The 15197-nt window shown below is 49.5% G+C and overlaps 1 protein-coding gene across 1 annotated transcript in view; it reads left to right on the forward strand.

Moving 5' to 3' along the window:
* LOC138492787 (probable cation-transporting ATPase 13A4) overlaps nt 1-15197 on the forward strand; it is a 302290-nt gene that overhangs the window by 136769 nt on the left and 150324 nt on the right. Inside the window, exon 17 of the mRNA XM_069620146.1 lies at nt 9550-9706. Within this exon, the coding sequence (XP_069476247.1) occupies nt 9550-9706 (157 nt within the window). The remainder of the gene's footprint in view (nt 1-9549; nt 9707-15197) is intronic.

A 15197-nucleotide genomic window follows, 5' to 3' on the forward strand; every position in this document is an offset into this window, starting at 1 on the left:
CAGGGCATACAACACACAACCTCTGAAGTTACAGGCCATCTAGGATATCAAACCACATATCTGAGGCTACAGGGCATCCAAGATATCACACAGCATCTCTTCGGTCAAAGGCCATCTAGGACATCACACCTCATCTATGAAGCCACATGGCATCTAAGATATCGCACCACATCTCTGAGGCCACAGTGCATGTAAGATATCACACCACATCTCTGAGGCCACAGGGCATCTAAGATATCACACTGCATCTCTGAGGCTGCATGGCATCCAAGATATCACACAGCATCTCTGAGGTCACAGGCCATCTAGGATATCACACCACATATCTGAAGCCACATGGCATCTAAGATATCACACCACATCTCTGAGGCTGCATGGCATCCAAGATACCACATCACATCTCTGAGGTCACAGCACATGTAAGATATCACACCACATCTCTGAGGCCACATGGCATCTAAGATATCACACTGCATCTCTGAGGCTGCATGACATCCAAGATATCACACAACATCTCTGAGGTCACAGGCCATCTAGGATATCACACCAACTCACTGAGGCTACAGAGCATCTAAGATATCACACCACATCTCTGAGGCCACAGGGCATCTAAGATATCACACTGCATCTCTGAGGCTGCATGGCATCCAAGATATCACACCATGTCTCTGAGTTCACAGAGCATCTAAGATATCATACCACATCTCTGAGGCCACAAGGCATCTAAGATATCACACCACATCTCTGCATCCACAGGGCATCTAAGATATCACACCACATCTCTGTGGCCACAGGGCATCTAAGATATCACACCACATCTCTGAGGCTACATGGCATCTAAGATATCACACACAACCTTTGAGGCCACAGGGCATCTAAGATATCACACCACATCCCTGAGGCTGCATGGCATCCAAGATATCAAACAACATCTCTGAGGCTACAGGGCATCCAAGATATCATACACAACCTCTGAAGTTACAGGCCATCTAGGATATCACACCATATCTCTGAGGCTACAGTGCATCCAAGATATCACATAACATCTCTGAGGTCACAGGCTATCTAGGACATCACACCACATCTTTGAAGCCACGTGGCATTTAAGATATCACACCACATCTCTGAGGCCACAGTGCATGTAAGATATCACACCACATCTCTGAGGCCACAGGGCATCTAAGATATCACACTGCATCTCTGAGGCTGCATGGCATCCAAGATATCACACAGCATCTCTGAGGTCACAGGCCATCTAGGATATCACACCACATATCTGAAGCCACATGGCATCTAAGATATCACACCACATCTCTGAGGCTGCATGGCATCCAAGATACCACATCACATCTCTGAGGTCACAGCACATGTAAGATATCACACCACATCTCTGAGGCCACATGGCATCTAAGATATCACACTGCATCTCTGAGGCTGCATGACATCCAAGATATCACACAACATCTCTGAGGTCACAGGCCATCTAGGATATCACACCAACTCACTGAGGCTACAGAGCATCTAAGATATCACACCACATCTCTGAGGCCACAGGGCATCTAAGATATCACACTGCATCTCTGAGGCTGCATGGCATCCAAGATATCACACCATGTCTCTGAGTTCACAGAGCATCTAAGATATCATACCACATCTCTGAGGCCACAAGGCATCTAAGATATCACACCACATCTCTGCATCCACAGGGCATCTAAGATATCACACCACATCTCTGTGGCCACAGGGCATCTAAGATATCACACCACATCTCTGAGGCTACATGGCATCTAAGATATCACACACAACCTTTGAGGCCACAGGGCATCTAAGATATCACACCACATCCCTGAGGCTGCATGGCATCCAAGATATCAAACAACATCTCTGAGGCTACAGGGCATCCAAGATATCATACACAACCTCTGAAGTTACAGGCCATCTAGGATATCACACCATATCTCTGAGGCTACAGTGCATCCAAGATATCACATAACATCTCTGAGGTCACAGGCTATCTAGGACATCACACCACATCTTTGAAGCCACGTGGCATTTAAGATATCACACCACATCTCTGAAGCTGCATGGTATCTAAGATATCACACCACACCTCTGAGGCTACAGGGCATCTAAGATATCACACTGCATCTTTGAGGCTGCATGGCATCCAAGATATCACACAACATCTCTGAGGTCACAGGCCATCTAGGATATCACACCACATCACTGAGGCTACAGGGCATCTAAGATATCACATCACATCTCTGAGGTTACAGTGCATGTAAGATATCACACCACATCTCTGAGGCCACAGGTCATCTAAGATATCACACAATGTCTCTGAGTTCACAGAGCATCTAAGATATCACACCACATCTCTGCGTCCATAGGGCATCTAAGATATCACACCACATCTCTGTGGCCACAGGGCATCTAAGATATCACACCGCACCTCTGAGGTCTCAGGGCATCTATGATACCGAACCACATCTCTGAGGTCACAGGGAATCTAAGATATCACACCGCATATCTGAGGTCTCAGGGCATCTATGATACCAAACCACATCTCTGAGGCTACAGGCATCCAAGATATCACACACAATCTCTGAAGTTACAGGCCATCTAGGATATCACACCACATCTCTGAGGCTACAGGGCATCCAAGATATCACACAACATCTCTGAGGTCACAGGCTTTCTAGGACATCACACCACATCTCTGAAGCCACATGGCATCTAAGATATCACACCACATCTCTGAAGCTGCATGGTATCTAAGATATCACACCACACCTCTGAGGCTACAGGGCATCTAAGATATCACACTGCATCTTTGAGGCTGCATGGCATCCAAGATATCACACAACATCTCTGAGGTCACAGGCCATCTAGGATATCACACCACATCACTGAGGCTACAGGGCATCTAAGATATCACACCACATCTCTGAGGCTACAGTGCATCCAAGATATCACATAACATCTCTGAGGTCACAGGCTATCTAGGACATCACACCACATCTTTGAAGCCACGTGGCATTTAAGATATCACACCACATCTCTGAAGCTGCATGGTATCTAAGATATCACACCACACCTCTGAGGCTACAGGGCATCTAAGATATCACACTGCATCTTTGAGGCTGCATGGCATCCAAGATATCACACAACATCTCTGAGGTCACAGGCCATCTAGGATATCACACCACATCACTGAGGCTACAGGGCATCTAAGATATCACATCACATCTCTGAGGTTACAGTGCATGTAAGATATCACACCACATCTCTGAGGCCACAGGTCATCTAAGATATCACACAATGTCTCTGAGTTCACAGAGCATCTAAGATATCACACCACATCTCTGCGTCCATAGGGCATCTAAGATATCACACCACATCTCTGTGGCCACAGGGCATCTAAGATATCACACCGCACCTCTGAGGTCTCAGGGCATCTATGATACCGAACCACATCTCTGAGGTCACAGGGAATCTAAGATATCACACCGCATATCTGAGGTCTCAGGGCATCTATGATACCAAACCACATCTCTGAGGCTACAGGCATCCAAGATATCACACACAATCTCTGAAGTTACAGGCCATCTAGGATATCACACCACATCTCTGAGGCTACAGGGCATCCAAGATATCACACAACATCTCTGAGGTCACAGGCTTTCTAGGACATCACACCACATCTCTGAAGCCACATGGCATCTAAGATATCACACCACATCTCTGAGGCTGCATGGCATCTAAGATATCACACCACACCTCTGAGGCCACAGGGCATCTAAGATATCACCCCACATCGCTGTGGCTGCATGGCATCCAAGATATCACAGAACATCTCTGAGGTCACAGGCCATCTAAGATATCACACCACATATCTGAAGCCACATGGCATCTAAGATATCACACCACATCTCTGAGGTTAGAGCACATGTAAGATATCACACCACACCTCTGAGGCTACAGGGCATCTAGGATATCACACTGCAGCTTTGAAGCTGCATGGCATCCAAGATATCACACAACATCTCTGAGGTCACAGGCCATCTAGGATATCACACCACATCACTGAGGCTACAGGGCATATAAGATATCACATCACATCTCTGAGGTTACTGTGCATGTAAGATATCACACCACATCTCTGAGGCCACAGGTCATCTAAGATATCACACAATGTCTCTGAGTTCACAGAGCATCTAAGATATCACACCACATCTCTGCGTCCATAGGGCATCTAAGATATCACACCACATCTCTGTGGCCACAGGGCATCTAAGATATCACACCGCACCTCTGAGGTCTCAGGGCATCTATGATACCGAACCACATCTCTGAGGTCACAGGGAATCTAAGATATCACACCGCATATCTGAGGTCTCAGGGCATCTATGATACCAAACCACATCTCTGAGGCTACAGGCATCCAAGATATCACACACAATCTCTGAAGTTACAGGCCATCTAGGATATCACACCACATCTCTGAGGCTACAGGGCATCCAAGATATCACACAACATCTCTGAGGTCACAGGCTTTCTAGGACATCACACCACATCTCTGAAGCCACATGGCATCTAAGATATCACACCACATCTCTGAGGCTGCATGGCATCTAAGATATCACACCACACCTCTGAGGCCACAGGGCATCTAAGATATCACCCCACATCGCTGTGGCTGCATGGCATCCAAGATATCACAGAACATCTCTGAGGTCACAGGCCATCTAAGATATCACACCACATATCTGAAGCCACATGGCATCTAAGATATCACACCACATCTCTGAGGTTAGAGCACATGTAAGATATCACACCACACCTCTGAGGCTACAGGGCATCTAGGATATCACACTGCAGCTTTGAAGCTGCATGGCATCCAAGATATCACACAACATCTCTGAGGTCACAGGCCATCTAGGATATCACACCACATCACTGAGGCTACAGGGCATATAAGATATCACATCACATCTCTGAGGTTACTGTGCATGTAAGATATCACACCACATCTCTGAGGGCACAGGTCATCTAAGATATCACACCATGTCTCTGCGTCCATAGGGAATCTAAGATATCACACCACATCTCTGTGGCCACAGGGCATCTAAGATATTACACCGCACCTCTGAGGTCTCAGGGCATCTATGATACCAAACCACATCTCTGAGGTCACAGGGCATCTAAGGTAGCATACTGCATCTCTGAGGTCACAGGGAATCTAAGATATCACACCGCATACCTGAGGTCTCAGGGCATCTATGATACCAAACCACATCTCTGCGGCTACAGGGCATCCAAGATATCACACAACATCTCTGAGGCTACAGGGCATCCAAGATATCACACACAATCTCTGAAGTTACAGGCGATCTAGGATATCACACCACATCTCTGAGGCCACAGGGCATCTAAGATATCACACCATGTCTCTGCGTCCATAGGGAATCTAAGATATCACACCACATCTCTGTGGCCACAGGGCATCTAAGATATCACACCGCACCTCTGAGGTCTCAGGGCATCTATGATACCAAACCACATCTCTGAGGTCACAGGGCATCTAAGGTAGCATACTACATCTCTGAGGTCACAGGGAATCTAAGATATCACACCGCATACCTGAGGTCTCAGGGCATCTATGATACCAAACCACATCTCTGCGGCTACAGGGCATCCAAGATATCACACAACATCTCTGAGGCTACAGGGCATCCAAGATATCACACACAATCTCTGAAGTTACAGGCGATCTAGGATATCACACCACATCTCTGAGGCCACAGGGCATCTAAGATATCACACCACATCTCTGACGTCACATGGCATCTAAGATATCACATCGCTGAGGCCACATGGCATCTAAGATATCACACCACATCTCTGAGGCTACAATGCACCTAAGATATCACACCACATCTCTGAGGTTAGAGCACATGTAACATATCACACTACATCTCTGAGGTCACAGGGCATCTAAGATATTACACCACATCTCTGAGGCCACAGGGCATCTAAGATATCACACCACATCTCTGACGTCACATGGCATCTAAGATATCACATCGCTGAGGCCACATGGCATCTAAGATATCACACCACATCTCTGAGGCACATGGCATCTAAGATATCACACCACATCTCTGAGTCCACAGGCATCTATGATATCACACCACATCTCTGAGGTTAGAGCACATGTAAGATATCACACCACACCTCTGAGGCTACAGGGCATCTAGGATATCACACTGCAGCTTTGAGGCTCCATGGCATCCAAGATATCACACAACATCTCTGAGGTCACAGGCCATCTAGGATATCACACCACATCACTGAGGCTACAGGGCATCTAAGATATCACATCACATCTCTGAGGTTACAGTGCATGTAAGATATCACACCACATCTCTGAGGGCACAGGTCATCTAAGATATCACACCATGTCTCTGCGTCCATAGGGAATCTAAGATATCACACCACATCTCTGTGGCCACAAGGCATCTAAGATATCACACCGCACCTTTGAGGTCTCAGGGCATCTATGATACCAAACCACATCTCTGAGGTCACAGGGCATCTAAGGTAGCATACTACATCTCTGAGGTCACAGGGAATCTAAGATATCACACCGCATACCTGAGGTCTCAGGGCATCTATGATACCAAACCACATCTCTGCGGTCACAGGGCATCTAAGATATCGCACCAGATCTCTGAGGTCACAGGGCATCTAAGATATCACACCGCATCTTTGAGGTCTCTGGGCAAATATGATACCAAACCACATCTCTGAGGCTACAGGGCATCCAAGATATCACACAACATCTCTGAGGCTACAGGGCATCCAAGATATCACATAACATCTCTGAGGTCACAGGCTATCTAGGACATCACACCACATCTCTGAGGCTACAGGGCATCCAAGATATCACATAACATCTCTGAGGTCACAGGCTATCTAGGACATCACACCACATCTCTGAAGCCACATGGCATCTAAGATATCACACCACATCTCTGAGGCTGCATGGCATCTAAGATATCACACCACACCCCTGAGGTCACAGGGCATCTAAGATATCACACCGCATCTTTGAGGTCTCTGGGCAAATATGATACCAAACCACATCTCTGAGGCTGCATGGCATCCAATATATCACAGAACATCTCTGAGGTCACAGGCCATCTAAGATATCACACCACATCTCTGAGGCTACAATGCACCTAAGATATCACACCACATCTCTGAGGTTAGAGCACATGTAAGATATCACACTACATCTCTGAGGTCACAGGGCATCTAAGATATTACACCACATCTCTGAGGCCACAGGGCATCTAAGATATCACACCACATCTCTGACGTCACATGGCATCTAAGATATCACATCGCTGAGGCCACATGGCATCTAAGATATCACACCACATCTCTGAGGCACATGGCATCTAAGATATCACACCACATCTCTGAGTCCACAGGCATCTACGATATCATGCCACATCTCTGAGGTCACAGGGCATCTACTATATCACACCTCATATCTGAGGTCACTGAGCATGTAAGATATCACATAACATATCTCAGGCCACTGAACATGTAAGATATCACACCACATTTCTGAGGTTACAAGGCATCTAACATATCACACCGCATCTCTGAGGTCTCAGGGCATCTATGATACCAAACCACATCTCTGAGGTGTCAGGGAATCTAAGATATCACACCATATCTCTGAGGCCACAGGGCATCTAAGGTATCACCCTGCATCTCTGAGGCCACAGGGCATCTAAGATATCACACTGCATCTCTGAGGCCAAAGGGCATCTAAGATATCACACTGCATCTCTGAGGCCACGGAGCATCTAAGATATCAGACCACATCTCTGAGGCTGCATGGCATCTAAGCTATCACACCGCATTTAAGATATCACATCACATCTCTGAGCTCACAGGGCATCTAAGATATCACACCTCATATATGTGGTTGCAGAGCATGTAAGATATCACACCACATATTCCAGGCCACCGAGCATTTATGATATCACACCACATCTCTAAAGACACAGGGCATCTAAGATATCACACTGCATCTCTGCGGTCAGTGAGCATGTAAGATATCACACCACATATCTGAGGTTGCAGAGCTTGTAAAACATCACACCACATCTCTGAGGTCTCCGGGTATGTAAGATATCACACCACATCTTTGAGGTCAAAGATCCACACATTGATTCCTGCACTTCAAGACCAAGAATGAGAGGCGAGTGGGTAAGTCATGCAGGTGGGCAATACTACCCTTGCAACAAACTCCCACCTAGTGCTTAGAAACCGGTTGCCAAGTTGCAAAGTTTGTTAGATACTGTAGAATTCATCAGAATCATCAGGGGAAGAAGAGAGGAAGGCGGGTGACAGAAGGAGAGGATTGGGACAGAGCGGGGGAGTTGGACACATAAGGAGGAGACAGTTTAAACATGTGGAATACGGAGAGAAAGAAAGAATGACTGGGAGAGAACAATGAAAATGAGAGACATGAGCAAGAATTGAGAGACTTGGGGAAGGAGAGAGATGGGGAGAGATTGAGAGAATGGCAAAGAGTGAATGGGGAAGGGGGCGAGTGGGAAGAAGTAGAGAAAGTGATAGAAGTGATGGCTCAAGAATGAAATAAATGTTGAAGAGAGGCACTGGGAGAATTGGTGGAGAGCGAGAAATGGGGAAAAAGCAAAGGGATGACACAAAGTAGTGTATGATGGAAAAATGCTAAAGACAAAAAGGAGGAAGGAGAAAATGAGAGGTAGAGAAAAAGGGTGAGTAAGTATAAAGAACAGAAGCAATAGACAAGACATAAAAGAGGGAATGTGAGAAAAGGGAAAAGGGAAGACATGAAAAGAGAGAGGGAGGGTAAAATAAAAGAAACAGTGAAGAAAAGTAAAAAAAAGAATAGAGGGGAGAAATGGAGAGACAAGCACAGAGATAGAAAGAGTGTAAAGGCGAGAGAAATTAAGAGACAAGCACAGAGATAGAAAGAGTGTAAAGGCGGGAGTACTGGAGAGACGGGCATAGAGATAGAAAGAGTACATTTGGGAGAAAGGGAGAGACAGGCATAGGATACAGAGAGTGTATAGGTGGGAGAACTGGAGAGACGCACTGGAGTTGGCAAGAGAGTAAAGGCGGGGGAACTAGAAAGGACCCATGGGCATTTTGAGATCAGGCTGTTGGACGGTCTTGTCTAACATGACTGGGGTGATTGCATGGTTCTCCTTCCAGTGAAATGGTGGAAGGCTATGTTGCGTCACTGGGTTCTGCTGTGGCTGATGACTTGAGCAAGGATCAGCAGCCGAGGAGTGGTAGGGCCCGCGCCTAGATAGAGCTGCTTTAAGCCATGGAGCAGGCTCTGGGAGATCCTAGTGGGGCCATCACGTCACGTATCACAGGCTCGCGATAGGATGTGTGTGTCCAGAGGGTCAGCACGAGGGGGAATGCTACTCGAGGCTTCTACCAACGGGACCCCTCTCTGCTTGCTTTCCATAGAGGTCACCGGAGGGCATTGCCATCATCTTCCAGTACCCCTTCTCGTCTGGGCTCCAGAGGATGACGGTGGTGACGCAGGCGACTGGAGAGAACCAGGCCACGGTTTACATGAAGGGGGCCCCGGAGATGGTGGCCAGTTTTTGTAAACCAGAAACAGGTAAGGCAAGGTCCACCTTAGGCTCTGCCCCATGGTGGTGTCGCAGTGTTGCGGTGTGGTGGTTGCTCATGCAGTGTGGTGGTCACTCATGCAGTGTGGTGGTTACTCATGCGGTGTGGTGGTTACTCGTGCAATGTGGTGGTTACTCATGCAGTGTGGTGGTTACTCTTGCGGTGTGGTGGTTACTCGTGCAGTGTGGTGGTTACTCATGCAGTGTGGTGGTTACTCATGCAGTGTGGTGGTTCCTCATGCAGTGTGGTGATTACTCGTGCAGTGTGGTGGTTGTGGTGGTTCCTCATGCAGTGTGGTGGTTACTCGTGCAGTGTGGTGGTTACTCATGCAGCATGGTGGTTACTTGTGCAGTGTGTTGGTTCCTCATGCAGTGTGGTGGTTACTCGTGCAGTGTGGTGGTTACTCGTGCAGTGTGGTGGTTACTCATGCAGTGTGGTGGTCACTTGTGCAGTGGGTTGGTTACTCATGCAGTGTGGTGGTTACTCATGCGGTGTGGTGGTTACTCATGCAGTGTGGTGGTTACTCATGCGGTGTGGTGGTTACTCATGCGGTGTGGTTTTTACTCTTGCAGTGTGGTGGTTACTCGTGCAGTGTGGTGGTTGTGGTGGTTACTCATGCAGTGTGGTGGTTACTCATGCAGTGTGGTGGTTACTCGTGTAGTGTGGTGGTTCCTCATGCAGTGTGGTTTTTACTCTTGCAGTGTGGTGGTTACTCGTGCAGTGTGGTGGTTGTGGTGGTTACTCATGCAGTGTGGTGGTTACTCATGCAGTGTGGTGGTTACTCTTGCGGTGTGGTGGTTCCTCATGCAGTGTGGTGGTTACTCTTGCGGTGTGGTGGTTACTCGTGCAGTGTGGTGGTCCATCGTTCAGAGGACCTGCCCATGCACTTTAGATACCGTGCCCTGGCGCAGAGTTGGCACATTCGTGTGAGCCTCTGAGGCTTTGCAGTTCTGCTCAAAGGGGCACCGCGGGGCCACCCTTCACCGCTGATAACTGATTTGTAAATGTCACACATAGGCAGCCAGGGATATCCCCCCACTTCACCCCCCATCATTTTGTGTTCATTGCTCTTGCGCTATCAGGAGTGTCCCCAAGCCTAGTACGATAGCTTTATTTGCCCATTATTCATGTCTCAAGGCCTTATAAGAATGTCGTTGCATTTTACCCTTGCTCCCTCCACCGCTTTGAAGCGCTTTGAAACACGTCGTGTATAGGCGCTATATAAATCAAATATCAATATCAATATTATGAAACATTTTTACAATGTGGCATGCCATAGACTATAAACACTGAAAGACACATGGGCCAAGGCAAAGGCGTGCTGGCAGTCTCGGGGGCACGAGGATGCGACACTCCTCTAGTGTCCTCAAGCTAGAGCCGCCAGCAGACGGTGTGTCCGGGGTCACTGTGCAGCCTCTCCCAGGAGGAGGCTACACTGCTGAAGGACTTCCCTTGAGTTCCCTTTAGCCATGCCCAAACCCTTGGCTTTGCCAATGCCTGCTTTGCACACACATCTGGGAGGACTGCTTCCCAACAGGAATATTCCCCAAAGGTGCAGTGATAGTGGGTCAGTGATTGACTGGGGACCAGGGGACACTGTAGGGCCATAGCGTGGTCCACCACTGGCAGGAGATCCTTATCCAGGGATGGGCCACCACCTCTGCATTCTTTCCGCGCCTTGATTCTTGAGTGGACCAGCTGGACAGTGGCCTGTTTGTGGGTCACTGAGGTCGTTCATGTGATCCTGTGAATATCTTGATAATGTCGCCAGCTCTGTCTTTACCAACAACACATTAATTTCCCACACAAAAAACAAAGCACTGCCAAGGCCCAATAGAAGGGAAGACGCTAGTACAATTCTACAAACGAAATCACCACATGGCATGACCCCGGATGCCAGTGTGCAAATCAGCACATGGCATGACCCCGGATGCCAGTGTGGAAATCAGCACATGGCAAGACCCCAGATGCCAGTGTGGAAATCAGCATATGGCAAGACCCCAGATGCCAGTGTGGAAATCAGCACATGGCGTGACCCCGGATGCCAGTGTGGAAATCAGCACATGGCATGACCCCGGATGACAGTGTGGAAATCAGCACATGGCATGACCGTGGATGCCAGTGTGGAAATCACCACATGGCACGACCCCGGATGCCAGTGTGGAAATCAGCACATGGCATGACCCTGGATGCCAGTGTGGAAATCAGCACAGCACATGACCCTGGATGCCAGTGTGGAAATCAGTGCATAGCATGACCATGGATGCCAGTGTGGAGGTCAGCACAGGGCATGACCCTGGATGCCAGTGTGGACATCAGCACATGGCATGGCCCTGGATGCCAGTGTGGAAGTCAGCACACAGTAAGACCCTGGATACCCTGGAGGCCAGTGTGGAAATCAGCACAGGGCATGACACTGGATGCCAGTGTGGAACTCAGTACAGGGCATGACCCTGGATGCCAGTGTAAAATCATAAAAAGGGCATGACCCTGGATGCCAGTGTGGAAATCAGCACATGGCATGACCCTGGATGTCAGTGTGGAGGTCAGCACATGGCATGACCCTGGTGGCCAGTGTGGAAATCAGCACAAGGCATGGCCCTGGATGCCAATGTGGAAATCAGCACACGGCATGACCCTGGATGCCCGTGTGGAAATCAGCACATGCCATGGCCCTGGATGCCAGGGTGGAAATCAGCACATGGCATGACCCTGGATGCCAGTGTGGAAATCAGCACAGGGCAAGGCCATGGATGCCAGTGTGGAAATCAGCACAGGGCATTACCCTGGATCCCAGTGTGGAAATCAGTACAGGCATGACCCTGGATGCCAGTGTGGAAATCAGCACATGGCATGGCCCTGAATGCCAGTCTGGAAATCAGCACAGGGCATGACCCTGGATGCCATGACACTGAATGCCGCACATGGCATTACCCTGGATGCCAATGTGGAGGTCAACATATGGCATGACCCTGGATGACAGTGTGGAAATCAGCACAGGGCATGACCCTGGATGCCAGTGTGGAGGTCAGCACATGGCGTGTCTTGGATGCTAGTGTAGAAGTCAGCACACAGCATGACCCTGGATGTCAGTGTGGAAAACAGTACAGGCATGAACCTGGATGCCAGTGTGGAAATCAGGACATGGCATGGCGCTGGATGCCAGTGTGGAAATCAGCACATGGCATGGCCCTGAATGCCAGTGTGGAAATCAGCACAGGGCATGACCCTGGATGCCATGACCCTGAATGCCGCACATGGCATTACCCTGGATGCCAATGTGGAGGTCAACACATGGCATGACCCTGGATGCCAGTGTGGAAATCAGCACAGGGCATGACCCTGGATGCCATGACCCTGAATGCCGCACATGGCATTACCCTGGATGCCAATGTGGAGGTCAACACATGGCATGACCCTGGATGCCAGTGTGGAAATCAGCACAGGGCATGACCCTGGATGCCAGTGTGGAGGTCAGCACATGGCGTGTCCTGGATGCTAGTGTGGAAGTCAGCACACAGCATGACCCTGGATGTCAGTGTGGAAATCAGTACAGGCATGAACCTGGATGCCAGTGTGGAAATCAGCACATGGCATGGCCCTGAATGCCAGTATGGAAATAAGCACAGGCCATGACCATGGATGCCAGTGAGGAAATCAGCACATGTCATGACCCTGGATGCCGCACATGGCATGACCCTGGATGTCAGTGTGGAGGTCAACACATGGCATAACCCTGGATGCAAGTGTGAAGGTCAGCACATGGCATGGCCCTGGATGCCAGTGTGGAAGTCAGCACACTGCATGAGCCTGGATGCCAGTGTGGAAATCAGCACATGGTATGGCCCTGGATGCCAGTGTGGAAATTAGCACAGGGCATGACCCTGGATGTCAGTGTGGAAATCAGTACATGGCATGACCCTGGATGCCACTGTGGAAATCATCACATGCATGACCCTGGATGCCGCACAGGGCATGACCCTGGATGCCAGTGTGAAAATCAGTACAGGCATGACCCTGGATGCCAGTGTGGAACTCAGCACATGGCATGGCCCTGGATGCCAGTGTGGAAATCAGCACAGGGCATGACCCTGGACGTCAGTGTGGAAATCAGCACATGGCATGACCCTGGATGCCAGTGTGGCAGTCAACACATGGCATGACCCTGGATGCCAGTGTGGAAATCAGCACATCACATGACCATGGATGCCAGTGTGGAGGTCAGCACAGGGCATGACCCTGGATGCCAGTGTGGAAATAAGCGCATGGCACGGCCCTAGATGCCAGTCTGGAAGTCAGCACACAGCATGACCCTGGATGCCCTGGATGCCAGTGTGGAAATCAGCACATGCTATGACCCTGGATGCCAGTGTGGAAATCAGCACAGGGCATGATCCTGGATGCCAGTGTGAAAATCATACACAGGGCATGACCCTGAATGCCATTGTGGAAATAATCACACGGCACGACCCTGGATGCCAGTTTGGAGGTCAGCACATGGCATGAACCTGGATGCCAGTGTGGAGGTCAGCACATGGCACGGCCCTGGATTCCAGTGTGGAAATCAGCACATGGCATGACCCTGGATGCCAGTGTGGAAGTCAGCACACAGCATGACCCTGGATGCCAGTGTGGAAATCAGCACATGGCATGACCCTGGATGCCAGTGTGGAGGTCAGCACACGGCATGGCCCTGGATGCCAGTGTGGAAATTAGCACACGGCATGACCCTGGATGCCGCACATGGCATGACCCTGGATGCCAGTGTGGAGGTCAAATATGGCATGACCCTGGATGCCAGTGTGGAAACCAGCGCATCACATGACCATGGATGCCAGTGTGGAGGTCAGCACAGAGCATGACCCTGGATTCCAGTGTGGAGATCAGCACATGGCATGGCCCTGGATGCCAGTGTGGAAGTCAGCACACAGTATGACCCTGGATGCCCTGGATGGCAGTGTGGAAATCAGCACAGGGCATGACACTGGATGCTAGTGTGGAAATCAGTACAGGGCATGACCCTGGATGCCAGTGTGGAAATCAGCACATGGCATGACCCTGGATGCCAGTGTGGAGGTCAGCACATGGCATGACCCTGGTGGCCAGTGTGGAAATCAGCACACAGCATGGGCCTGGATGCCAGGGTGAAGGTCAGCACACGGCATGGCCCTGGATGCCAGTGTGGAAATCAGCACAGGGCATGGCCCTGGATGCTAGTGTGGAAATCAGCACAGGGCATGACCTTGGATGCCAGTGTGGAAATCAGCACATGCCATGGCCCTGGATGCCAGTGTGGAAATCAGCACGTGGCATGACCCTGGATGCCAGTGTGGAAATCAGCACAGGGCAAGGCCCTGGATGCCAGTGTGGAAATCAGCACATGGCATGGCCCTGGATGCCAGTGTGGAAATCAGCACAGGGCATGACCCTGGATGCCAGTGTGGAAATCAGTACAGGCATGACCCTGGATGCCAGTGTGG

The sequence above is a fragment of the Ambystoma mexicanum genome, chromosome 10, assembly GCF_040938575.1.
Source record: "Ambystoma mexicanum isolate Mex_15411 chromosome 10, UKY_AmexF1_1, whole genome shotgun sequence".
In the NCBI taxonomy this organism is placed as follows: domain Eukaryota; kingdom Metazoa; phylum Chordata; class Amphibia; order Caudata; family Ambystomatidae; genus Ambystoma; species Ambystoma mexicanum.